The sequence below is a fragment of the Cygnus olor genome, chromosome 2 (assembly GCF_009769625.2).
Source record: "Cygnus olor isolate bCygOlo1 chromosome 2, bCygOlo1.pri.v2, whole genome shotgun sequence".
NCBI lineage: Eukaryota > Metazoa > Chordata > Aves > Anseriformes > Anatidae > Cygnus > Cygnus olor.
The window spans coordinates 127672119-127699873 of NC_049170.1; the positions used below are offsets into that span (position 1 = coordinate 127672119).

At 39.1% G+C, this 27755-nt stretch overlaps 1 protein-coding gene across 8 annotated transcripts in view; it reads right to left on the reverse strand.

Moving 5' to 3' along the window:
- JPH1 (junctophilin 1) overlaps positions 1 to 20412 on the reverse strand; it is an 87374-nt gene extending 66962 nt beyond the window's left edge. For 7 of the 8 annotated variants that reach the window (XM_040546041.1, XM_040546044.1, XM_040546042.1 and 4 more), the window contains exons 1-2: positions 19918 to 20412; positions 12612 to 13368 (exon numbers count right to left, since the gene is read on the reverse strand). In XM_040546041.1, the coding sequence (XP_040401975.1) occupies positions 12612 to 13368; positions 19918 to 20296 (1136 nt within the window). In that variant the 5' untranslated portion in view covers positions 20297 to 20412. Of the gene's footprint in view, positions 1 to 827; positions 1080 to 12611; positions 13369 to 19917 lie in introns of those variants that run through there. The other variant, XM_040546049.1, reaches the window with a different exon arrangement.
- Between the last annotated feature and the right edge of the window lie 7343 nt (positions 20413 to 27755).

The window sequence follows — 27755 nt, forward strand, 5'->3', positions numbered from 1 at the left end:
GTCACTTCAGATATTTACGGGAAATTTAGAGGAAAATCATGAAATTAAAAAAAATATTTACTCTTATGGAAAATTAATGATTGTGTTCATGTTTTCTCCTTATATAGGCCTCTGGAACAGATTAACTCCATAAAATCCTTCAATCGTATGATATAGAAAGTGCAGAAGAAAGAAGACACGACCACTACAGCTGGTCATGTTGACCAAATCTTCTCTTGTATTTGTAAAGATCTTTCTAGAAAGTGACTCAGCTTATTTCCATGGCCCTCGACAGTAGGTCCGATCTAAATTCTTGTTCCATTAAAAAATATCCCCAAGCAAAAATAAACCACAAATCCAAAGAAAGTACCAAACACTGTGCACTAACGTGACCAAAATAAGAAGGAACATAGCATATGAAAGCAGCAGGATTTTCAAATTTTGAACTGATAGTAGGTATCAGAAGCCTTCAGTAAATTCTACTTTTAACTATTTGAATGAAAAATAACATTAAAAAAAAGAAATAAGACATTTAAAACTCTAAAAGAAGAACTGATGAAAATCAGTAACTTTCTTTCACCTGGTGTGATGTAAAATACAGATTTCTAAAATGCACCACAGCATGAGACCAGCAGCCAACAGAAATCGGATGGTTATATAATTTGGTGGTTAAGCAAAGATATTTTTAGTATTTGCTAATCCATCTAATGCATTTCTTTCCAAGAGAAGAAAATGCATTACACTGATAGCAATAACAGGGTCAAAACACAGGGATATTACCAAGGAATTTAGTTGGTATAGAAAATAATAATAAAAAAAGTTTGATATTCTTATTAACAGCATCCATTCTTAAGTAAGGCCTAGTGATCCATTCTTAGTGATTGCGAAATGGGTGACTTTTATACATAAAAAGTGAATAGAAGAGCTAAAACAAAGAAGAAAAGCTCTCATAAAACTTCCCCACACCAGCAATCTCATAACGTAAATCAAAACAATAACACCTCAAGATAATCAATCAAATAGGAAATTAACTGTATAGACAATTTCAGAGCAGCATCTGGAATTCACGGTACATGGAAATCCTCAACCAGTTTCTATTTCTGGAAAACAAACAAACAAAAGAGTACTTTTTGGAGAACTGTCAGTAAAGCAGCTACAGAAAGATCCAAAGATATTTTAAAAATACACCTAAAATCCAAGAGTTCCATCTTTTTCCCCTCAGTTCCTTTTTACTACACTGTCGTCACACTGTGAAATTATTATTATATTACATAATAAGCGCTTTATATCACGCTTTAAATCTGCCACAGAACAATATCGCTATGAAAACCAAGAAAAGGTAGACTTACAATGCTTAATAGTGGGGATATTAACAGAATCTTACTCTTCATTTCCAGAATTAATTCTCCCTTATGTTTCAGTTTATTGTCATCTTGGTAGGAACCAAATATACTTGATCTCAAAGCATGATAACAGGAGGGGCAAAGCACACCAAAACTATTTTTTTCTAAACAATAAATATTCTTGAAAGTACCGGCCTGAGTCAACACACTCCTCAAGTGTTATCTGAAAGAAAATACAGTGGACTTAACTGCTAAAGGCTATATTTAATCTGTTCCAAAGTTTAATTTATTAATAGATAGGAACATCAAAGTTGCCTAGAAAAGGCTTGCTTCCTCAGCTGCCTTACACCTAAGCAAATTCAATTTCCATCTCCCTTGAAACTTCCACTTGCAAAATGAGATAATTTAGTGCCAAAGAACAGAGGGAAAGAAGATCAGAACACCTCGAACGTGCTAGTTTTATTGAGGAAGAGACAATAAACCACTTCAGGGTCAGACAGATGATATCAAGTGGTTTAAAGTTTAACTGTGAGCGTTGAAAAGCAGATAATCCAAGAGGATACCGCCACCTTATTTCTGGCAAAGCGTATTTCTGTGCAAAACCAGAACTATCTATTGAATTAAGCAGTGCGAAGTCATACATTGACTTGGGTATGCATTTTCATGTACCAGGATGGATATTTTCAAGACAAATTCATTTTCTTTTCCAGAGAAAAGTATCTTTTTCATGTTGAGATTTATTGAAAGCAGAACAGAATTCCCTGAATTGTTAAAGGCCTTGAAGAAGCAACCAAGGCTCCTGAGGACAGTTGTAGCTGACTTTTCTGAGACTGGCCTCTGAGAACATCAGTAAGGATATTCTTTGAACTGCTGACCAAAAATGCCTGTATTATTACAAACAGCTGATTAAATCTGTTGTGCAATACCAAATAAACAGAAGGGCTGCCTCTGTGAGGAAGCCAGCTCTCAGGTTTTGCCAGACCAACACTTGCACAATGCCTACTCAAACACCAAAGCACTTTTTTTTTTTTTTTTATTTGTGCAAAATTTAACAGTGCTCCATACAGAAAGGATTCCAGTCTAATCTTATCTTTGCTAGAAACAGAAAATCAAGGTGTAAAAAAGTGTCAGAGATTTCAGAAAACTTACCTATCTATATATTCTGAATTTCTTGAAAGAGACATCTTTGTACTGTCCACTCACCACAGGTCCAGAGCCAAAGTTCATCTTGTTATGCAGATACTGTATCTGTCAGCAGTTATTAACTCACAACTCAACAATTACACAGACCTCAAGACCACTTTTATAGCTTTTCAATCATCATAAATTCAAAGAGCAAACAAACTGAAATTGAGTAGCTATTATGTCTGAAAGCTGGAACTTAGAGTGAACTGCTAAAAACCATTTATTCTGATCAACTAAAATACGAAGAAAACATCACATCAAATTTAGGACCAGCTCCTTCATGAATTTACTAGAGCCATCATTTTGTCTGATCGCTCCCTGCAATTATTGTCCAGAGACCCAGCAGGGCTAAAAGCTAAATGCTATCTACTTTTTTAAACCTGCTAACAAAGGCTAGCAGAAGCTCCACTAAGCAGTTTATCCATCAGAAACACATCATGTCTATGCATATCACAGATACAGACTTTGAGAAGAAAATGCTCAGTATCTTCATAACAAGAGCATAGCACATTATAGTTTTTATAGAGGTGAGCTGTGACCCAGTAATACGACTATATTTTCTGCAGGTGGAGTGATCTGAATTCTGTGTATAGACTAATTTTCTTTTGTCCCATTTCAGTCTTTAAATAAAGCCTTTTTCTGAAAAAGGTATAATTTCTGCATTAGGAAAAAAAAAGATTCAATTCTTCACTGATATGGCACAATATAAATATTGCCTTATGAGACACCCAGTATAAATTTTTCTGGTAATTCGGTATCAATTGTGAATACAAAATGATCAACCCTTAATTGTAAACCACACCATTAAGACACTCTACATGCTTGTAAACATCAGACACGCCCAACAGGAATCACTTTTGCACAAGGCCTATAGCCACCATGAGAAGAAAGGAAAAGCCCCTTCAACAGAAACCATCACCAATTGCTTCAACATATCTATAAAAATCAAACATTTTTGAATATCAGAATAGGTCAGTAGCTTATCTGTTCTGTTGATATTTGTAGAACTGAAAAGTGCCAATATATTCCTAAAATGTTTACACAATTGACATCATCAATACCTGTAAGTGAGAGAGCGTAAAAAGTGAACTTGCATTGAATATACAGAGCCAGTTCCTAGGAAGCTATTTGAGTTTGTCATAACTACGATGTATTAGTTTTATTTCTCTCCTTGTGACAGTCAAGTTTCTAACTGTGACAGTCATAAAACCTTAGCTCCCAATAAGCAAATAATTTCCAATAAGCAGCCATCATGCATGTCCACATGAGCCACGAGACCACCTCAGCAGTGAACATCTTTGAGTCTTGTCTTTTTCCACATTTGCATTTTAAGTCCTGTTGCATAGCTTTAATATACTTTGTATATTTATATTTTTCCAATATACTTTTTTTTTTTTTCAGAAATGGTCTAAAAACTCAGAGAGAGAAGATGTCTGGAATGATCTACCCCCAAATCAGAAAGTAAAGCAGAAGCAGCAGCAAAATGTCCTTTCATCTTACACATGCCAATAAACTGATATGAGTGTAAAGTGTGGGTGCCATACTGTAGTAGGAAGGTAACTAAAGCCTAAATAGCAGCCTACGAGATTCAGAGTGATAAGAGAAAACAGAAATAAATGCTTTTCTTTTTAAACTCCTAGAAGACGAGAACAGGAAATTCACAGTTAACTGATTTCATATTAGCCAGATGCTAATAAGAAAATTCCTGGCTTTCAAATACAATGTGGTAATACCATCACTTCCCATCAACCTCTGCTTTTAATGTAGCAGGACCAAAATATAACACTTTCCTCACCAGAAACTCTCTGGAGCCTAAATGGAGGAACACAGGAGAAAACAAGGGGAAATACTTGAGTAAATAAAAAATTAGTTCAACAGAACTACAATAAATATTGTATTCGATAGAATACAATAAATACCAGATTAAACAACTGTTTTCTCAATGGGAAGGTTGATCACTGGATATCCATAGGGCCCTGAGCTGAGAACCCATTACATTCACAGAAAGTCTGGGAAAAGGTGTGAAAAGCTAAATGACAGAATCTGAACAACACTGTTACAGAAGTACAGGGGAGAACTGCAAAGGGCTACACAAAGCTTGTTAATCACTCTTAAACGGTAAATGAAGTTCAATTTCAGAGTGATGTGCAAGGCAGAACAAGTCTAACCTCATACATAACTGCACGATCCCTGGAGGTGTTCAAGACCAGATTGGATGGGGCTTTGAGAAACCTGGTCTAGTGGGAGGTGTCCCAGTCCAGGACAGGGGAGCTGGACGTAGGTGATCCTTAAGGTCCCTTCCAACCCAAACCACTCAGTGAGTCTGTGATTCTGTAAAGCATTGGGTACTGTGGTGAGCTCAGGAACGAGCTCTTGGCATACTACATCTATATAGAACTGAAGAAACATCTAAGGAGGGCAACAAGAATAATCAATGTTTTGTTGCAGATGTTAGAAGTTTAAATGGTTTTGAGGGGAGACAAGCTCATACAGGACAAATTTGCTCCTGGATACTAGCTACAAAGATTTTCTCTGCCACCTTGGACTTTGACAATGAGAGCAGAGAACTGCAGAATAATGAAGAACGTGTAACAATGTACCAACGGGGAAGGAAAAAGAAGGCAAGTTAGTATATGAAAATATATACCAATGTCTATTAGATGTAGAATATAGAAAAGGTATTAACTGCCAGCGAAAAAAGAACAGAAATCATAGTATGTATCACTGATAAGTTACTATTCAAACAAACAGCATCACTCAATGAATTACACCAGTTTTCATGAAATTACTCAATTATTATTTGGAAGATGTACTATAAGAACAACATAGGAAGCAATAAGTAAATCATTTAAATGACTCTTTCTACTGTAGTTCTTCACTGAAAAGACCGATCAACAATGTTACAGTTAAAAGCACATTTTCTTATTTCTTTGAAGAAGCTGAGAAGTTTCTATATTAATTGGTTTAGTCTTTGATCAAAACATCAAACACACTTCTGAAGCTCACACTAGTACTACTAGCCATATGTATGCAGTGGTACTAGCAAAAATATGAAATATCTTTGTTTATGAGAATATTTTTATAGCAATTAATAACGAGTCTAATGGCTTTACACTCTGGTTCACATGTGACTGACCACTACAAACCCTACAGATTTTGTTTTTTAAATGGAGATTTATTTCCATCACAGAAACTCCCCTGCAAGTCAGCAGAGACAGATGCTGTTTGCAGCTTAGCTTTTGAACAACTGTCGTAATACAGATCAAAACTGAAATGCTATGTAACAACTAAGGCAAGAGTCAGCATAATAGCTCATCTAATTCTTTGTTTACAGGAAAAATATTGATCTTTTACTAGTATGTCTCAGTATCATCAAAAAAAGCAGTGTTTTCACATACATCTGCTGGATTGCCGCTGTAAAGATTCTTTCAGCTCCTAAATAAGGTATTCTGGACACCAGGGAAAAAAATCCTTAACCCTCTACACAAAGAAGCATTTCAAAAAGGTTTGTATATTAAAAAAAAAAAAAAGAAAAAGAAAAAAAAGCCTTCCTTTCATGCTTATTTTAAAAGCAGTGGTGCACAGAGTGTTGGTTTGTTTATGTTTTGAAAGCAGAGAATACTTTCAATCTTAAACTATCAACCTCCAGATTTTAAGCAAGTTAGAAAAGCAACTCTGGGGTAACAAAGTCTATGTCTAATACAAACACAAAGTAAGATTGGCCATACTCCAGAAGTGATTGCACTTCAATTGCTATTTTAAAAGTATTCCTGAAGGTATTAAGGAATGCTTGTTTGCTTTCACACTGGAATCAAAGCAGGCCTTTTATTTTTTCTTTTAATATCCTTATTCAGACTTACAGCTATAAGTAGGTGTATTCTAATATAAGTACTTTGATCAAAAATTTAAATACCTGAGGCTCTCTTAAATTTCAAGCTGAGTGATAGTACAGGAGTAATTTTGTATATTTTCAGCCATGTAATCTTAATGCATTAAATATTAAGAAAGCAAATCTGTGTAGTGATGTTTATACAATTTGTTATTTCAAACAGATGTATTATTCATACTCCAACAAATAACAGAGGAATGGTCCAAGACCATATTCTTTTACCGGTGAGTTGTTTTTGAAATCTGAGTGAAAATATGCCCCACTGAAGTTATGGGTATAACTCCCACAGGAACATATGGTTTCCTCTAAAGGATGCAGAATTAACATTAAAATTACTATCCATAGTAGCTGAAGACTTATTTTAAGTTTTACCACAGTATTTTGTTATCTTCAAATAGATTATGTAGTAAAATGATTAAAATCGAATTTGTTTTGAACCTGAGTCAACTTTGCACTAAAGCAAGAAGTCATATAAATACATTTGATATTTCTTGGATCCTATGCCTAAACACGATGTTCGTATTTCAGATATAATAAGGAAAGCATCTCAACGATGTGCAAGGGACTAGTCTTGCAAGTGTCCCGTTCAGTTTCTTGGGTAAACAAAGCATTATGGTAGAGTCAGCTAAACCCAGAACAGAAAGCTGTGCACGGTGCACATCGTTCAGTGCCAGCTGGAAGGACTGGCAGCTGCCATCTAGCATAGACACAAACTATAGGACCCATGCACTTAATTCCAGCTCTCCCTGGAAATCATGATCTGTTCAGGTCAAGCAGAGAGTACGGGTCATGCAAGACAGCAAACACAATGAAGGAACCATATACTGAACTACTCCTGACGACTCCACATGCAGCACAGCATACTGAAACTTACTCAGAATTAAGGATCTGAGAAATACAACTGTGGATTTCTTATACAAGTGCTGTGCTGTGGGGCAGACCAGTGAGAGGCGCGGTTTGGAGCTGGTATAGCCCAGCATCTTCAAGCCAACACTAAGAGCCCAGGCCTGGCTGGTGCAGTGCCAAGCCAGGCTCTCTCAACTGTCTTCAAGACTGAAAATTATCCAAGCCAGCTACTGGCTCCAGGAAGCCGCTATGACCCCACACATAATGGAACCCCAAATCGTTGTGCCAGGTCTCTGCTCGCGAGCCAGCCCTCCTGCACTGTCCTCCTGCGGCCTTTCTACCATCTTGAGGCTGCTTAGCAGCAGCCCCACAAAGCAGAGGTGGCTGCCGCTGCCCACGGCACCGGATTGGATCTAGAATTTCATTGGTTTATTCAGGAAAATAAAGGCTGTAACTAAGCCATGGCATTTGTAGACTTGGACACAAACATGTTAAAAATAAAATTGAGCTGACTAAAAGAGCTGCTCTGAGAAAGAAATCGCTGCAGAAGACACCGCTTAACCCCCCTTCAGCACTCCCCTTAAAAGCTAACCTTTACAGGATGCTTGCAAGGCATGGCTATCTAAGCACAGACAGCTAACTGACAAGGAGATTTTGCCCTATATTACCAGCTGTAAGATATTAATTTTACTGTTATCTTGATCTCAGGACCTTTCACAATCCTGCCAGTTTCTTTCCATTTGTTGGGCACTGCCATTTTCCCAGACTGCAAGGTCTCTGCACAGGGTAATTTATTCGTACAGTGCCTAACACAAAGGCACCATTCTTCCTGACTGAAACCTCAGGTGCTTATGCAATGAAAAACCATGACAATGTAACTTTTCACGTGGGCAAAAGTTCTCACAGCATCTTGTGACAGTACAAATTAGTAAAGTATTCCAAAATTTTGAAAGAGTTTTAGAAGTGTTTAGTTTCTGTGGAAAACAGAATTATAAAAAAGATACAATTAATTGGCCTGCTTGTTTTATGAACTGAAAGATCAATGGAGTATAAGGAAAAGATCAAGAAGGAAACATTTTATTTCTTTTGACTTCTTTCTCCCTTTCCCTCCACACACTATCATCACACTATTTCTTTTATTGTCATTTCATCTTGTCCCTCTGTGTCCTTGCAAAGTTTCTTTTTCCTCAGAGAACCAACACTAAAATGAGAATTTATAGGTGAGCATTATCTAGTAAAAATCAGAAAGGAGAAAAAAATTGGTTCAGCTCTCAGTTCTAAACCCATAATACTGACTTTCCTAGAAAGAATCTGGTATATGAAGGGTTGTAAGTAAACAAACATGATTCCTTCTGCTTCCAGCACTACATACTCATGACTCGCACATTTAAAACCACCCAGCGATACTGAGTATTAGAAGGTAAGTTTATAATCAAATTCCCAAACTGAATTCCAAAAATGTCATCATTTATACCATCGTAAGTAATGATGAAGGCAAAGTTAATATAATATACTAAATTTACTCTTTTAATGAGAACTTAAGGGATGCTAATACCAGGAAAGAAATGCCCTAATATAATTCCAGTAAGCAAAAATAAAGCTTAAAGAAAATCCAGTCTTTCATATTGAACTGCAGAGGCCTATCTCCTTTAAATAAGGCACATCGTAGCCATAAAAAGAAGTTCAAAATTCCTACTCAGAGACGTATTTGGTATCCTTGAAACAAATTTCTGTTTGACTCTCGTTTCAGTGGACTTTTGGGGATTTTTAACATCTTCCAGAAGGCAACGTATATCTTCTAGCTTTTGAAGCATTTCACTTGTGCTTGAAATAAACGTAGAAAAGAATTCATTAAAAGTTTCTGGAAGGTAGCTTTTCCTTTTAGAGAACAAGCCCCCAAAAGACAGCTAGAGTAAACCTGACTGCTTTTAGCACAAATGGATTAAAGATGAATTTGACCTAATCACTGCCTATAATTACACACACACACACAGAGAAAAGCCTTTTAATATCTTGAAAGTGACAAATATCTAACAGGTTTCTATAATTCTTCAAACTCTGGGATTTTTGTATTTATGCCTTAATCATAGCTAGTAAAACTATAACAAAATCAAGACTCCTAAGATGCGCTACCAACTTAGAAGCATTTTTATTCATTGCTAATGTATAACCTGTTTTGGATATAGATCTGCGTAAAAGAGGCTGGTAACTAATTCCCTGATAACTAAAGTTTTCTGTACCACTGTAAATTCAGGCTCAGAGAAGCTACGTTTAACCAACTCTTAGATTTTCCTTTGTAAACCAAACTATCATGACAGATAAAGGTTGACTGCACAGATTATTGAGGACTTTTAGACATAAAAGGACATCAAGAATATAAAGCAAAACAGTGGTTGGTCTTGTTGATGACTGTGTGGACATCTGTCACAGGTCAAACTATCAGCCAAACCCGTCATGACCAGCAGGGAGCTATGAAGAGGAGTATGGAGTCTGGTTTCATTTGGCTCAGCAAACATTTAGGGAATGAACGGTACAGGAGGAACAGCACACAACTTGAAATTGCATTGAAAAGGAAAGTATCTGACTACTGATAGTCTGGGTTTCTGGCTGTTTGGAATAGAAATCTGGACTCTGTGTGTGTGTCGTTACAGTAATGGAATGGAAGTCTACAGCAACATGCATTGCTGGTGAGGTCAGAAACAAAAGGTTTTACAGGTCATATGGGCAAAACCACGTTTATACCTTTATTATACGACAGAGAAATGGAAAAAAAAAGACACTCCTGGATTTTTTTTTGCCTATAATACTGGTCATTAGGAAACAGATAAGACCACCATACTCACATTCATCCAAGACACTGCAGGAAAGTTACCGTCTGAGGGATTAATATATTGCTTCTTTAGCTCTAAGGACAGCTAAGAGAATGGGTATAGCTGAAGTTTATGAGACTTTTCCTAATCAGTAGTCACATTAATATGTGTAAGTATGACTGCTCTATTCCCATCACCAGGCTTTCAGCATAGTGAGATTTTGCAGAAGTTATGTTCGCAGTAAGTTCCCAGGGGCAATATCCTGCACCTGTAATCAGGTAATTTCACCATAAAGCAAAAGTACTTCATTTTTATCGGTCTGTTAAACTAACACAGTCACAAACCAATACTGGGCCTCAAGTTTCCATATAACAGCAGCAAGCTCTCTCATCCTGAAACAGTACCAATATGATCAGTCTAGAATTTGGCAACCGTTTGAAGTTTCTTCCTCAATGCTCTTTCAGCATCTCTTTTAGATTATCCGACTCTTGGACAGTCAGTGCTATTGACTCTGCCAGTATGCCAGTCCCCTAATTCACATAATGCCATGGACTTGCTCCCACTGGTTGATCCTAAAGGGAATTCTGAAAACTTGTGAGATGGGAAGTGTCACATCATCCCTACTAGATGAGTCCCACATGCACTCACAAGTGAAGTTAATGTTATCTTTATGCCTGATGTTGCCTGATGAGGTGTCAGGTCACTTTGCTTTTGACTCGATGCCAATACAGTTAGTGCAAAGGCTGCTATGAGAAAAGAAACCTTTGTCTGCAATCTTGATACCTGGTAGTCACAGGACTGTGTCTGAGAAATTCTCAAGAGAAAAACCAAAGAGCAGCCCATAGTCAGGTGCACTACCGCAGATTCTGTTGTTCCAATTTCTGATTGGAAGATTCTGTTGTTCCAATTTCAGGAACATCTTTTCAAGAAATAAACACTATTTTCATAAACTGTTCCAAAAGAAGCAGTCTGAACTCTACCCTTCACTCAAAATTTAAGAGAATAAGGAACAGCAAACAAAATACATCAGAGACATATAGCCCTTCTTAAAACGGAAGTGTATATACTGTACCTTGTTACTTAAAGCTATTTAAAAAAAAACATCCGAGACCTCAAATTGGTAACTAACCCTATTCACATGTTCCATCACCCATTTTTCAGAACTAGGGCTTACATACTGACAAAACATGAATGGGATCCAGGAACTTCTTAAAGTTAGCCGCTATTGCTCTGCTTCACTAATGTGGTACGCTGTCATGTAATGCCTTACATATATTTATAGAAGCAATAGAGTATATGCTACCCTCTAGTTACTTAGGTGGCCAGTGCTTGTAAAACTTCTTTAATAGTACACTAAACTCTTCATGTTTATGTCTCAACTACTTTTTGCTATGAGCCATCCACATATTCCAGCTTTCCCACGTACGTAGTTCTCAGTCTTTCTGTACTCTTCATGACTGCCAGAAAAAGGATAGTCACTGAACATACACTACTGACCACACTAAATCAGGAATCAGTTGTTCAGCTGTAAGTGTAATGTGACAGCCTCCTTCTAAAATAGCAGGAAGATTTTCTTTCATGCACATTTCTGGTTTCTTTTTTTGGTTCACAGCATATTTCAAGAAAAGCCTGCCCGAGGAAACAGACTAAAACCAACAACAGAGAAACTGCCACAGAAACTTGTTTGAAGACATCAAAAATTAAATAGCCTTTTAAAGAGCTCTCAGACTTTATAGTAAAACCTATTAAAATTGTCTACACTGATTTAATTTGTAACAATTCCATTTCAGACAACTCTGCTTGATTGTTGGTTAGGAGTTCAAAGAGGAAATGACTTTTTTTTTCCCTACTACTAATACCCTTACACTTCTCCCTTCCATCTCAAACACTTGACAGGGGGAGAAGACCACTGCTATGTGAAATAGTGGTCACAAGACCCAGATGAATTCAGGCTGCAGGAAAACTACATTGCAAAATTAAAGAATCCTTACACAAACCTTTCTTAGCAGATATTGTTCTGGCAACTGAATCAACAGTCTCTAAGCACAAGAGCCTCAACCATTATTCTTACACTGTTCATATCACAGCCTCTCACACGCATTTTAAAATGCCCAGTCAAATGAAAAATTTCGGAATCTCAGATGATACCCCAGAAATCATCAACACAATAAGAGTAACTGGAGCATGCTTATGGGAAAATACTCTATCACCACCTCACATCCCCCAAATAATTCTTTGCATTTCCTCACCATTTTTATTTTTCATGCAGGTTTAAAGACATACTGTAGCAGATCTTAAGTCAGGAATGTATGAGCTGTGGAAATTTACTTTCATGGTATATTATGGAACATATATGAAAATCTTTACTCAAATGAGTTGAAGCTCTGAGTTTTATATATATAGTTTAACTGAAGTCAATAGTTACCCATACGAAACTGAAAGACAACATTTAAATCCCTTGCACTTTTGAGCATTTTGTCAACAGTAAGAGCTCGCGTATTATAACATTTTTTTTCCTGAAAATTCAGTGATGAGCAAATATATTTTGTAATAACATACCTTGAAGTTGCAATTTCCACTTTGGTTCTTGCCATGGCAGCTGCTCGCTGTGCACCCTCTATTGCTCTATCCACCTTTTCTCTAGTTTTTGTGTTTCGTATTGGTATAAGTTGCTTTCTTATTCCACGAACCAAAACATTATTTTTGTATTTTCCCTCTTCTTTGGTGCCATCTGGAAACATGGTACATCCATATCCGTGCCTCCTGTTATTTAGCCATTCTCCTTCATATTTCATACCATTTGAACGCTCACTAACACCAAAACCACTGCGCTTGTCATTCTTCCATTCACCCATATACGTTTCTGTCGTGGTGGCATCAACATGGTCTTCCATAGGGCAATAATCACAGTCACCATCTCCAAAACTAATTGTAGAGTTGGCATCACTAGAACTAATTCTGCTCATAGCAGCATCACTCCTGACGGAGCTCCGTTTGCTAGATATTGATGATCTAGATTCAGATTTTCTAAGTTTTATACTACCAAGAAGGGATCCTCTTCTGAATAAGCCTCCTTTTTTCTTAATGCCCATGGCTTCTACATCGCTGTGAAAATTGAGCACAAAACCGCCTCTTGTTCCAGCCGGGCTGTCTGCAGTGATATCATGCAGAACGGTGCCATTGCTCTGCTCACTTCGAAGTGAAGCTAGAGATGTTCGGAGGGGTGAACGGATCACAGTTGCCATGCCATAGGGTACGCTCTGACGTACACCATACCCATGTCGCATCCCTCCTGTCCATTGTCCCTGGTATGTACCTTTTAAAGTAAGAAGCAGAAATTAATTTTAGGAAGTTGTAGAAGACCTACCAGTCTACATTCAATATGCTACTGACAACAATACGTTGTCAATTCTGTTCTTGGAAACTTGGAATGGAAGGAAAAAAATATGACAGTACATGACAGTATATAAAATACTTCTTGTTACTTGTTTTTCTTATAAATCATTTTTCCCCTTACCAAAGCTTTCACTTTCCAAGCTGCAGTAGTTTCTTTTGACAGCTAAAACACAATACCTATCATCATAAGCTTTTTTAAAATGGTTCTGTCCACAGAAGAAATGTCAAAAGAAATCTCAAAAGCAGGACTCCCTCAACATTTTTTTATGGTGATCAACAAGGTAGGGAAAGAAGGGTGGTGGCAAGGAGGGAGCAGGATGCCCAGGGCTCTTGCCTCCAGCTGCTCACAGGAGCAAGTGGGACTGGTAAACATCCTGTTACCCTGCGCTTCACTCAACTGCAGAGCTCTCCTTGTCAGGACATACTTGACTATCTACTAAATTGTCCTGATACAAAGGCCCACCCGAAGATCACCATTACAAAGCCTTGTTGTACAACTGAATGTTGTCTATAAAGTTTTTCAATGCATTTGAATGGAGGAAAATTACAAAACACTAACAACAAACCCCTGGTATATAACACTTTTTATGAACTCTTCTTGTTATACCCGGTATCATAAACATAGTGCTCTAGCTACCAAAAATATTGGCAGTACAAAACCAGCTACAGTTTATTCTAGCTGTCATTTCTGAAGTAAGAGTCACAGGAAAATAGAACGCTATCTTCACTGCCACCTTATCCATTGAAAAGCTCCCTGGGGAGTAGGTCCTTTGCTTGAGAAACAGCTGAACACAAATTTAAAGAAAGAGAATACAATATTCAAGCTATTTGACAGCCATCAAAATTTGGAAGGCTGATGTGACATAGGAAAATACAGTAAGTAATACTATTTTTCTATTTACATTCTGCAGTATTATGATACAAATCAGAAACGCGAAGCCTTTCCCACTTTTTTTTGCCTTTCATTTGTGCTGCAGTATGTAAGAAAGTTGAGGTAGTAATAAACAGAATATTACACACCACCTTATCCAACTACATTCTTATAGCAGTCATAATTATTTTTGTATTTAAAAAAATGTATATCTATAAAGAGCACCAACATGGTATTTGATATGAGAAGTCACGTATATTTGTGTATATGTAAAGCTTCATCTGAGCCAATAATCAAATTACTATTGCAGACCATTTTTTTTCTTGTATTCTCAAAAGACATTTTCAATTTGACAAGATACGTACTCCAGTGCCTGGTATCTGAAAAGCAAAGAAAGGTGCGTGGTACCCCACGCCTAGAAAATACAAGACAGCTTGCTTTCTAAAGTCATTTCATTCTAATCCCTATTAAATTTCTTTAAAAGGGACAAAAAAATGAAATCTCTCACCCACCCAGTACTTGCCTTTTTTTTTTTTTAAGCTATTTTGACTCTGAATATTCGTACAGAAGTATGAATACTCTGCATGTAAAATATCTGATTTTACCCTGCTTTAACTGGAGCATGGATTAAATTCTTCAGAGATTCTCCAGAGAACTAAATATCAAGTATCAAATTCCACGATGTATTTTTGAGAACGTATCTGTGAAATACCTAAAGTTTTAGATGTAGTTCAAAGCTTAATTTGCTTTGATATTCAATCTCCTTTGTGTATGCATAGTATTTTGGTTATGTTTATGTCAATTATCTATCGATTACTGTTTCACCGTATCACCTCCTCAGCTGAGTTGTGTTTCAATGTTAACATGCAATTGCACTTGCCAAGTGTGATTTCTTTATTATATAATACTAAATAGGTTTGACAACATCACTATTTTGTGTTGGTAGAAAATTCTACCAAGTGGAAGGGTTTTGTTTTAACAGATGGCTGCTGACACAAACCAACAACTTTCTTAGTTTCTTTCTCATTCTCTGTATCCTGGATACCTACTGCTGCGCTGCTTGTAAGGGTGCTGAATCTAGAAACATGATAATTTTAAAAAACTCAGCATATGGAGAAGAACAAATAGAAACATGAGCACAAAAACACTGATACGACATATTCTGTAAATACTGCAAAAATACAGCCATACTGTAATCTTTTTCTTTATTAAACAGACATTGCACAGATATATATTAATATTTTATGAACATAAATGACTACATTTTATCCGTAATTATATCTGGGATAGCCCTAGTGTTGTAATGACACGCTGGAGCTTGGAAGCTGGCAAGGTACACTTCACTGCTACTTCTAACAATCTGACTCATGTTCTGCATCTTTTTTTTTTTTAAATTTCATTTAAAAATAATAAATCTAACTCTAATTTTGATTATACCCCAGAATTACATTTCAGCAGCATAATTGTGGCTCTCCACATTGCTATTTGAGTGTTAGACTCAGAAGTAGAATCAACCTTTTTTGGTACAGAATTTTATACAAGTGGCCTGCCTATGCTGCATTTTTTCTTACTAATATTTTGTCTTAATAAAAAAGGAAAGCTCAAAAATATTTAATTAATTTATAACTGAGGTTTTTCACTACTGTGCAGACAGAAGTGGAAGCGATTACTGTTGCCCAGAAGGGCATTAAAATGAGGACAATTGACATGCTGCTGTTTACTTGTCAGATTTTTCTTTCTACTAGTGCAATAAAATCAATGCCAGTTTCTTCTAAAAAGAAAACAGCTAATGAGGAAACGAAGATTCATACTGAATTGGTCCTGAGAAAGTATCAAAGATATTTAGTTGGAATTTTGTACAGTCTTGCAGGTAACAACAATTTCTTTATCATTACAAATCCATTAAGGGAAAAGCTTCTGGTACTAGCGCTAGAAAGCTGACATTTACCCTGATTTTTTAACTTAAATGTTAAGGGAAAGATATTTTAATGGGATATGGATGGCAGTTTACAGAAGGCAGACGCAACAGACTTGTACAATGCTGACTTGAGTAATTTGATTTACCATATCAGATAGTAGCTGCATCATCTCCATCAACAGCAGAAATTTTAGAAAGCTTTAAATGATCGAGATAAGGTTTATTAATACTCTCATATAATGAAATGCTACAGCATTGTCATAAGACAATAAAAAAACCTCTTCCCATATATGAAGATACAAACATGTGATATCTATCTCTACACAGACATACAAATATGAATGATAATACCAACGAACACGTCTCTTCTTGTTTCATCTGATACTACAATTCACTGCCTTAAGCAGTACCATAGAGGGTCAACTTTAAAAATTTCAACTATTGATGTAACTACCACGCTAATTTTAAACTGTATTTGACCATAAAACAATAACATTGTTCAGCTTTATTTTCAAAAAAAAAAAAAAAAAAAGAGAGGCTTGGAACCAAAAAAAAAACAACCCACAACATTCAGCCACAGCTTCTACTGACCATGGTGTCCCTGGAAATGTGTTAGTATTTTGAGCCTGAGAACTAACAGCAAGTGTATTTTTCAGTATTGTTGGCAAGTTGCTGTAAGGTAGAATTTCATAACCTGTCTCCTTAGAGTTACATTGTACCATCCTTCCCCAATGCCCCAGCTGTATCTTAAAGCTGTAGATGTCATTGCCTATTTGTGGCTAAAATCTGAAACTATGCCGCATGAAAAAGCTGGAAGGCCAAGGAACCAGGAACGACTTGACCTACTCTTACCCTTTACTTGCATCTGCAGTGGTTTAACGATTTAAGTGTCACATCAAGGTTTTCACTTGCTCTACAGACTCAAATGTTAGATAAGTAAGCATCTAGGAAGACGACTGCTTAAAAATCAATGAACATAGTCACTACTTTTCTTCAGATGTTTGTCACTGATCTCTACAGAATGATGATGCACGTTGTATCACAAGACTCCTGTTACCACTACTGTTGACAGGATCATAAACTGCTAGCTAATTTACACATACTGAAGCTGCAAATTAGGCTGTAATCCCTCTGTAAACAATTCTCAGGTGGACCCGTTGCTTCACACAGATCCAACAAAATCTAGGCAGTCTGAAGGAGGCACCGAAGTCCCGATCACTGTAGGGAGCAATCTGATGAGTCACTTGAAGGCCCTGTGTAAGCATATGCAATGGACAGAGGATCATGACTTATAATTCATAGTGTTTTCCTCAGAGATTCAACTGAGTGACAATTTTAAAGCAGGTAAACAAGGGATGATCTGTACTACTGACATTACACAAAGCAGCGTGTGCAGAAACACTGAGGATTGCCATCAATGCTTATGGTCCTTTCTCCCTCAACTACATCTAATACCACCAGTGCATTTAAAAACATCATATTATTAAAAAAAAAAAAGACACCAGCAAAAAGGCCTGTATTTTAGTGAGTTTGAAAGCAAAGTGGCAATTTGCATAGTCTAAACACTGTTATTTTGTAATGCTCGTATTCTCAGGTCATAGTAAAGGATTTCTCCTGTAAATAGCTAACACTACATTAAAGACATATGTAAATCTGTTTTCCTTGTAAAAGTATTTCAGACATTCTTCTGGTGTGCAAATATAGCTTTGTATCCAGAGCATGAAAACAAAAACGCTTCTGCAAACATCTCCGATGTATAGCCTAACTTCATTCATGAATACTTCCATTAAAATCAATGGGATTGCACATCTTCTGTTAATGTGAACTGAAATATCTCAAAAGACTAGGAGCTTGCTAACATATTTCAGTTAATAAAAATGTTACAGTGTAAACTGTACACCACATATACTGTTTCAGACAAAGCATTTCCTGTTGGGTTTAAGTCTAAAAGTTTACAGAATTTACCACAGAATTATCAGTATTGTGTTGAGTTTAAAAAACAAAACAAAACACAAGAAGCCTAAAGAGAAGGATACAAGAAACTTTAGTTTAAGAAACTCACTCCTATAAAATTTACTGGAATGGCAGTCTACTTTTCTGGAAATAATAATAATAAAAAAAGCCACTACAAGTTCAGCTATTCTTCAGCTTCCAACTTACAAGACAAAATAAATTTAATAACAATCTAAAAGTATATCATGTAGTGAAAGTGAAACTAAAATTCCGATCCAGGTGGATTTTGTTTTGCTTTTTAAACCACCCAAACCATATCTAAGCTGAGTGTGAGTATCAGAACTTGCTGTATCAGAAAACAATTTTCAAATAATTATATACAAAAAAGGGGATTGGAAGAGTTCAAGGTACAAAACACATGACATATTTCATTTTATCAAGGAAAGGAATCTTACCTAATTAGTTACATTTTGTATTTCAAAAAGGGTGAAAAGACAGAAGAATCCATATGTAAACGTCTCTTTCTCTGCTTAATAGAAAACTATCCATTCTCTGATACTATTCTTAAAGTTTTGCCACAAATCTCTTATCAAAAATCCTCAAATAAGCCATCAACAGCATCACTCATGAGATCTGATACATGGGCTGGTCCTTTAGTCCAACTGTATGAAAATTAGAAGTTACCCCTAATTTTGGTAAGTTCTATTTGCACGTTACCTACGTGGTTTGCTCAACATTGAAGCAAGCGGCTTTCCCGTAAAATAAAACAAAACAAAGCAAGACCCAGCCCAACCCTCTAAACCTAAACCTGATCCCAGCTCTTCGTGTTACAATGGAACAAATCCAGTCAAAGAGCAACTCCACGTGCTTCCACTGATGCCAGGGGCATTACAGCAGAAGGCAAGTTTAGAAATACTGGGCTTACATTTCACACAGCACGTGAAATGACACAGGTAGGGTGAGATTAACCAGACCTAACCGCTCAGGTGAGCTGGAGTGCCAAGTGACCCTAATGAGCAGGGTCTTCACAAGCACCCCCAAATGAAATGCACCTGCAGGGAGCTCAGCTCTGCAGGTGTGCACCTGTGGGTGATATTGGTGGGAGGGGACGGCTGGACCAGATGATCTGGGAGGTCTTTTCCAACCTTAAGCTATGATCCCACAGCCTGTTTGCCAGTGGTGAGGGGTGTGAGGGACAGGCCCGCGTATCTCACGGCGCCGCCTGACCTATGTGTTTTGAACTGTGTCTCGTTTTATTAAAATGAGCATTATTACACGGAGGTGGAGCTAACTTTTGGTGATATTATGCAAGTTGAGCATCCCCATCGCTACTTCAGCTCCCTGTTCGGGGCACCACGCGAGGCGGCCCGAGGGCTCTCCCACCAACTTCCCGGCGGGGAAGGAGCCCGGTTACCGCTCCCGGGGCCCGGAGGCGAGGTGCCTGCGGGCGGCCTCCCTCCAAGCCCCGTCGCGGCCGCTGCCGCCGGCTGGCTGGGGGACGGCGATAAGCCGGGGCCGCCCGCGGGGGGGCAGCAGGCACCTGTGGCGCCCCCCGGCCGCTAAGGGGGAACGGGAGGAGACGAGGGAAGGGAAGGGAAGGGAAGGGAAGGGAAGGGAAGGGAAGGGAAGGGAAGGGAAGGGAAGGGAAGGGAAGGGAAGGGCCCCGCCGTGAGCGCGCCCCCGCCTCGCCCCCCGCCGCTCCCCGGGCGCCCCCCGCCGGCGCCCACCTCCGTCCCCGTAGGTCTCGACGCCGTAGCCGTCCTGCAGCCCGTTGCTCCAGGTGCCCTCGTAGCGGGCCGGCGTGCTGAGGCTCTGCCGCACGCCGTAGCGCCCCTTGAAGCCGTGCGACCACTCTCCGCGGTACATCCACCTGCCCTTGGTCTCCACGCCCAGCCCATGCCGCTTGCCCTGCGCCCAGTAGCCCAGGTAGGTGTTGCCGCTGGGCCAGGTGTAGCCGCCCGCCACCTCGAAGCCGTGCGACCAGGAGCCGGCGTACTCGCCCTGCCCCTTGGGCCCGGTGCAGATGCCGTGCCCGTGGGCTTTGCCGTCCTCCCAGCCGCCGCAGTAGGTGCCGCCATCGTCGAAGTCGAACCGGCCGCCCGTCATCCAGGGCAGCGGGGCGAGCGCGGCGCCGCCGCCTCCCCTCCGCCTGTCCCTGTCCCTATCTCTGTCCCTGTTCCCGGCCCTGGCCCTTCCCTGCCCGCCCGCGACTGCCGGCGCTCCGCCGCGCAGCCCGGCCCGGCCCAGCCCCGCCGCAGCCCCGCGGCGGCGGCGAGCGGCGCCCGCCCCCCGCTCCTCCCTGCCCGACCGCCCCTCCCCGCCCCCGGTGTCCCCCCCCGGACATCCTCCGGGTGTCACCCCCGCCGCAGGTGGCTTACAGGTGGCGCCCGAGGCTTGGGCTCTGCCGGGCTGTGAGCTGGGAGGGTAGCGTGGGGGTGCCGGTGGGGGCCTAGGGGACGGCCGCTGTGCTGTGCCCCCGTGCAAACCCCACCTGCCCTAAGGGGGACGCAAGTTGTGGAAATCTGGGGTGCGAAACACGGGGACCGCGGCTTTCACCGAGGCTTTTCAAGAACAGCACTGCTGGGAACTCAGCGAGGAACCTCACCGTACACCTCCCGCTCCGTGGCTTTAAACACTGCCGAGATCTCCTTTGCCAGGTGTTTGATAACCAGATAAAAACATGAGGGCAAATAACAGGAGAAACAAGGAAGCACGGAGCTAGCAGAGGAAAGAGGGGGGAAGGAATCAAAAGGCATCCCAGGGCATCGCTTCTGAAGTCTCAGCATTTACAGCAGGACTGGGAGAAAATCTGAAAGCAAATGTTCCTCTTTGGTGGGGATTTTGTGGAAAGCATGAATCATACTTACAGATCGCAGGGAGTGGTGCTACCTGGACACAGATGATTTAGAAACATGGGGAAAAAAACAGCTGTGTTAGTAGCAGTTGACAGGAGCTACTGGTAAGGGCGGAAACTGAACTGCAAATGAAAGATTTGAACGTGAGCCATCAAGAGCTGGAAGTTAAACTTCAGAAATTAATCCCTGATAATAAGTGGTTTTGACTTAAACATAAATGAAATGAAAATATCACACTTTTTAAACATACCGTTTAACCTGAGTACGTTTTCAAGCTTTGTGCTCCACACCACACTGTTCTGTGTACGTTTTTATGCTGTGCTCATGCAGTCATGTTGAAGTATCTGCTCTTCCCAGCAGTGAGCAGAGCGCTACAGCCGATCTGTGTCCCATGTTGTCTCCTCTCTCATCAGAGGAAGTGTGTGCTACAAAGTCTTGTTTCTGTTCCAAAAGGGGGCTCCGGGATTTCTTGTTCTGCTCACAAATGCGTGGGAAGAAGACTCCGTGCATGCACATTTGAACGTATACACACAAAGAGAGAAAGACCAGACCAAAAAAATGTGCCTTGTCCATGAGAACAGGGAAGATTTGATGCCCCTTTGTGCCTTGGGTTTTTTGTTCCATAGTTTCAGTATGTGGAAAATCAGACAAGACCGTCATACCTGTAGCACAGACATTGGGCAGTCCTTTCTGTGGCATTGGGCAAGGCTATGTAGCTAGCCGGCGTTGAGGGCTGAGACCTTTACTGCAAAGGGAGTTGCTGCAAGGTAGAAAGCTGTTACTGAGGCTGGAGGAAAAGTCCGGGAAGGCTACAGGAGGTGGTAGTGCTGAAGAAGATGCAATTCAATGTCCCCTAGCTGTTGAGCTCCAGGTTTTATGCCCTATCATGCATTTCTTAGTGAAAAAAAAAAAAAAAAGGGAAACAGTAGTGGTCATGGCACCTGTGCTCCAAGGACTTTACTACTTTCTCTCTGCCTGTATCAATCTCTTTCCTATTTTCTTTCCTCTGGCACAAGATAAAGCCCTGTTGTGTTAGCGTAGAATCTCAGAAGCCCCAAATGGTTTATATTTGCCTTTTAGTATATTCCTGGGCCCTATGCACACCAAAGACAGAACTGGCGCAGAGAGGGATGTGATGACTTGTTCACAAGCCCAGGTAGTACTTCCCCAATTCAGCAATAAAAGAGGACAGACCGGAAAGGGATCGTGGCATTCCCCCAACCATTGGCAGGTCTGAGCCATTCCCCTGCAGAAGAAGTTGTGCCCTGCTTCCTGCTGGCCTGGCTGATAACATGCTTGTGCAAGGCTTTGCATGCCCAGGTATTAACATTTAGCTCAGAACTGGTGAATTACTAGATTTCTGTCCTTTCAACCTGAATAATTGTACTACTGAATAACTGGATTTGTCATTGCAATGAGCTGGATAATTGCACTGCTAATCTACATTTGTTACTGTACTACTACTTAGAGACAAATTGTTTATCCCTAAAGCTGTTGGTTTGTTGTCTGCTTCTTTATCCCATACCTGTCATTCCTCGCGGCCACCTTGTTACATCCATATACTAAGAAGATGCTGGACAATTGCACTAATGTAATAAGTCCATTAGTGCTTTGGTTTCCTTCCTTGATTTAAATTATATAGGTTTAGGATCAGATCATAGGAACCATCAAGATTGAATGGGCAGCGGTAACCAATGAAAATTTTAAGGATGATATGATTTTAAGAATGATATGTTTTTCTGTTACCACAAATGCATCAGTGGGTCTCTAAGTGATCTGCAGATGATGTTAAAATGAATGGTAATTTTGCTCTTGGTTTATGTTTCCAGGTGTTTTCATTTAAATGAAATCATCTTGGAGTTGTTTGATGACAAGATGCATTTGTTACTGTCAGCCTTCACTTATTATATTTTCAACAGGGGATACATTTTGATAGTTTTGAGGACAAAATTGCTTTGCATGGAACTTTTAGCATCACTCAACAAGGTCTTGATGACGTAAGAAGTCGGAGTGTCTCATTGTTCATAACATTGTAAGATTTGTTGGTTTATTTTCTGATGGACTTTGCATCAACTTTAGGTTTTTTTTCTTCCCTCCCCCCCAACTTTTCATCAACTTCAGTTCATGTCATTTTTGCTTTGCTTCTGGCCAGGGTGTAGGTAATGATACTATGCAATGTGTAGCATGTATGTATTACGTACCTTAGATCCACCTCTTTTGTTTCCTTGGATGCTTCCACCCAGTATCAAGTTGAAAACAGTTCTGAAACTCCATAGTCTGCAAGAAGTAAGCAGTTTTAGGTAGATGAATGAGTTTACTTCTTGTGTCCAAAAAAAAAAAAAAAATGTACTTCTATTTTTTATCTGCCTTGCAAGAGTTCTTTTCTGAAGTCTTTGATATATGTAATGTTCAGAAAATACAAGGTCATGGTACAGTTTATTTGTCATTTATGAAGATTTTTGTAGTGTATTGGCCAAACAGAAAAAGTTTACCTCGTGTAGTTCTGTTGCTAAGTCCTCACAGCGTTATCTCTGTTGACATGTATGTATGCAAAACAACATCAGTGCTTGATGACACCACGTGTGTGCAAAAACTCCTGCAGGGCTGTATTTAAAATTGTCCTTGATGCAGGAATAGTAGATGCAGCAGGCGAAGATATTAAACTCTAGTGATTTAATATTAACTAGATACAAAACTGCAGAGCTTAAACTATTAGTCTGATAGCTATCTGATGCATGAATAAAAATTAGGCATATTTTTTCTTACCCTTAAAAGCCTGATTCAGCAGGGAATTACTTTAAGTACTTCAGTAATCCCATTTACTTCAGTGGGACTGCACATGAGCTTTAAATTAAACATCTGTAAGATATCTGTGCTCAAATAAAGCAAAGCTCTGAAGAATGTCATAAAGTGCTTTGCAGAAGAGAGGCAGGATGCTTAACTGATGAGCTGCATGAGCTACACACATTGCACTGGGTGCGTTCACACAGGACCGTCGTGTGGGAGGCAGGAATAAGTAAAGGTAGTAGCAAAGTTGCAATGTAGGAATTTCAAAGGCAAGTAGGTCTTTCCTGGTTCCATATGAACAGCCACAACATTTATGTCTATTTTTTTTTTTAATGTCTGGAGTTGAAATTAACATTTATAAATATAGTTCTGCATGACTTTAACAGAGATTATGTTGTTTTACTTGTAGGACTGGAACATACCACTTTTTCTTACTAAACTGTAAATTCAAATAAGTTACTGTGAATACTGCCATGGTAATTCTACAGTGTTGTTTTTTTCTTTTTTCCAAAAAAAAAAGTGAGGAATTACTGTACTGCTTGAGAAAGGGTGTGTTACAAAACCACTCTCCTAGCTGCATCACTGTCAGTTCTACCTTGTGAGGTGGGACCTAGCCAGTAAGATAGTATATTTAATTCCTTAGATACTGTGCTTACTCAGTGAATACAAAGTTATTATTTTATTTGCAAAAGTGCTGATAAAGCTTCTAAAAACAAAAATACCAATCCTGTTCTAACTTGAAAACAAGATGAGTATGTTCTGTACCCAGACTTCTATTTTCGGCATTGTTCTAAACAACTGAAGTAGATTTGAAATAAAAATGAGTTGTTTTATAAAAAATAATATGCAGCATTTATGTTGATCATCTTTGTTTCTGAAGTAACTTTAACAGTGATAGAACTCCATAGAATAAAAAAACAGTGTATTGCAAGGATTTTTTAAATGTATGAAGATATTAGGCCGTCTTATAAATATGGTATGCATGTGTTATGATTATCAGTACTTAGGAATGTATGGAAAAATTGTGAAATATTGCTTCTGTGTCTTGTCAACATTGTTTTTTTTTTCTTATGTCTACAGAATAAAAATAAGAGTGCATTGTTGTACCTTTATCCACACTTTAAAAAAAATACACAAACCTTCATATATACGTGTGTGTGTGTATATGCTTGATTTGATAAAAAGTGTAACATCATAATGATTACCCTAAATTACCACCCTGAAAATGAGGTAGGTGGAAAGGATCTGCAAAATCAGTTTTGTCACTAGCCAAGTTTTTTTCTAAATGGTAATCTGAATCCTGCAACTGCTGCAGTTCAAGTGTATTGCTTCCTCGGGGAAGATAGAGACAGTTTATTGCTTTGCTTTTTGCAGTAAATGCATGAGTGTTTGAAGACTGCTCATCATGTCTTGCTTTTGCCATTTTCTTTAGACTATGCAGTCTATATATATATATATTTTTTTTCTCGTATACCTCTGTCATTGTTGCTTTTCTTTGGACTTTCTCCAATTATAGTATATATTTTTAAAGTCTGATTTTGAAAACAAAATGCATTATTTTAGCTAACATTGTCTTGTACTAAGTAGCATAATTCTGTGTGACTCTCAAATGACCCTATTCCTTTACACTGATGCTAGGATTAATAATCAGTGTGGTGATTCCTTCCTCCCCCAGGAGATGATGGTGTGCAGACTTGTTTTCAGTTTGTGATTTTCTGTTGTCCTAATCCTTTCCCACAGAATATTGTTTAATCTGTTGCTTCCCATTTTGTGTTAGTGAAGTTGTTTCACTCAGTACATATTCACTTGCACACTTTTTTCCTTTGGATTACTTCTCCAGGTTAAGTTCATTTTGAATGCTGATCCCATGTTGCAGTCCTTCCCTGGTTTCTAGCAGTTGGCACGTTTGCACATGCAGTAAGTGAGCTCTTCCAAGATCAAAGTACTGAATGTTAAAGGATTTGGTACAGATTTAGCATTCGATACATCCCACAGGCCTAGGACTCAATAATTAGTAACTGCCACTTAGTGACTGCAAACAACTGATACTCTCCTGCCACAGTTTTGCCCAGATCACCTTGAATGATCATCGGGAGCTTTGCTGAAGTTAATGCATAACACCTCTTTTAGCGAAGGCTGAAATGAAAACACACTTAATGCTTTCGTTCATCTCAGTGTTGCATCTGAAAGCTTTCTGTCCTACAGATCAGTGGAACAGCTCTGTCCGTCAGCCTCCTCTTCCTCCTAGACTCTCCCTTACTTGCCATACCTCCTTCCGCGAGTTGGCCTTTCTGATTTTGTCCCTACATACTTGCACTATTCTCTAATATTCTTCCTTTAGTAATTTGACCTAGTTTCTACTTGCGTATACTCCCTTCTAGTGTTTCAGGATCATTGAAGAGCTCTCGATTTAGTCAAGTTTGTCTCATGATACTCATCTTATTTTCCCTTCACATTGGGATAAACTGTGTGTGTTTATGCCCTTCACATTATTTCTTTATGAAAACAGATTCCCTTTTTTGGAGTTCATAATAAAAATAAAATCCAGAACAGAGCAGATCTAAGTTTGTGATTTTAACACAACAGTCTTGGCTGACACTGGCTTGATATATTTTCATGCCCCCGAGCCCTTCAGCTTGTGTATGCCAGCATAAGTGTTTCTTCAGTGAGCTGTGATGTGGATCAGGGAACCAATCCAGCTTAAAAATAATCCAGCAAAAAGATTTGTTTTTATTTTGTTCTTAAAGCTGAATTGTTTTATTATACTGTTTGCAGAGCATCTATACGAACAGTTGCCCTAATGCAATTGAAAGCATACAGAAGAGCTAGCAGTTTTACAGTTTACCTCTTGTTTTTAATTCTATTCTCTTTTTCCTAGGAATTACAAATATTATTTGTTCTATGATTGTTCACCCAATTTGCCCGCTAGTGCTGCCTTCTCAGTCGGTTTACCCCAATGTTTAAAAGGAAGATAGATACCAGATTTAATGCATTCATTCATCTGGTGGGTAAAAAAGCTTTCCCCAAAACATTTTACTGTAATTGTGCTGCAGCACCTTTCCAGTGAGTCCTCAGTTGTTGAAGTCCCCTATGTTCACACTGTTCTGTGCTTTAAAGAATTAGCAGCAGCACCCAAAGCTTTTGAGTCCTACAGCATTGTGTCCTACAGATTTTCTGGGTGCCTGAGGAGGTCCAAGGCTTGACTGAAGCTTTTCCTTTTGTTTGGAGCATTTGTATTAGCTCTCATGTCAGATAAGAACTGGGGTTGTTTCATTTTTTCTTAGGGATATGCAAAGCATCCCTCTACCTGGACATGCGTTTTATTTTGTTTTAAATTGTAGGAATGTCTCAATTCCCCTGATAATTTCACATAAATTGAACATAAAATGAGTCAGATCATTTTCGTACATGTTGCTCTAGTACTGTGGGAAAAAAGAAGTTGGGCAGCCTTGCTCAGTACTCACACTGCTGTCATTCTCCTGAATACCTCTATTGAGAGCCTCTTCGGTCTTCACAAAGATCCAGGCCATTTGCCATGTTTTTAGGCCACCTATTCATTCCATCTTAAAAATCCCCCTTCATCAATCAGCACTTTCATAACTAGTGATTACAGACCTTCACTGAGGTTTTGGTTCAAAAAAAAAAAAAAATCAAAACTTCATTAGGTAGACAGTCCCTGCTCTGTAGTTTCTGTCCCTGCAATGTGACTCCGTGGTTGAGGGAACCTACACTTTCCTGATCGTGTGTGCAGAGGTAAGTGCATCTCAAGAAAGCATCTGTCCCCAGTTGTGCAGGGATTGCAGTTCTCTGTCTGCTCCCTGGACTTTGTATGCCTTGGTTCTATCTGGTAACCCAGTTAGTGACCGGTCAGATGAGGCTGTGTGTCTGCATTCATTCCCAGTTCTGTCTTAACATGGGTTGTG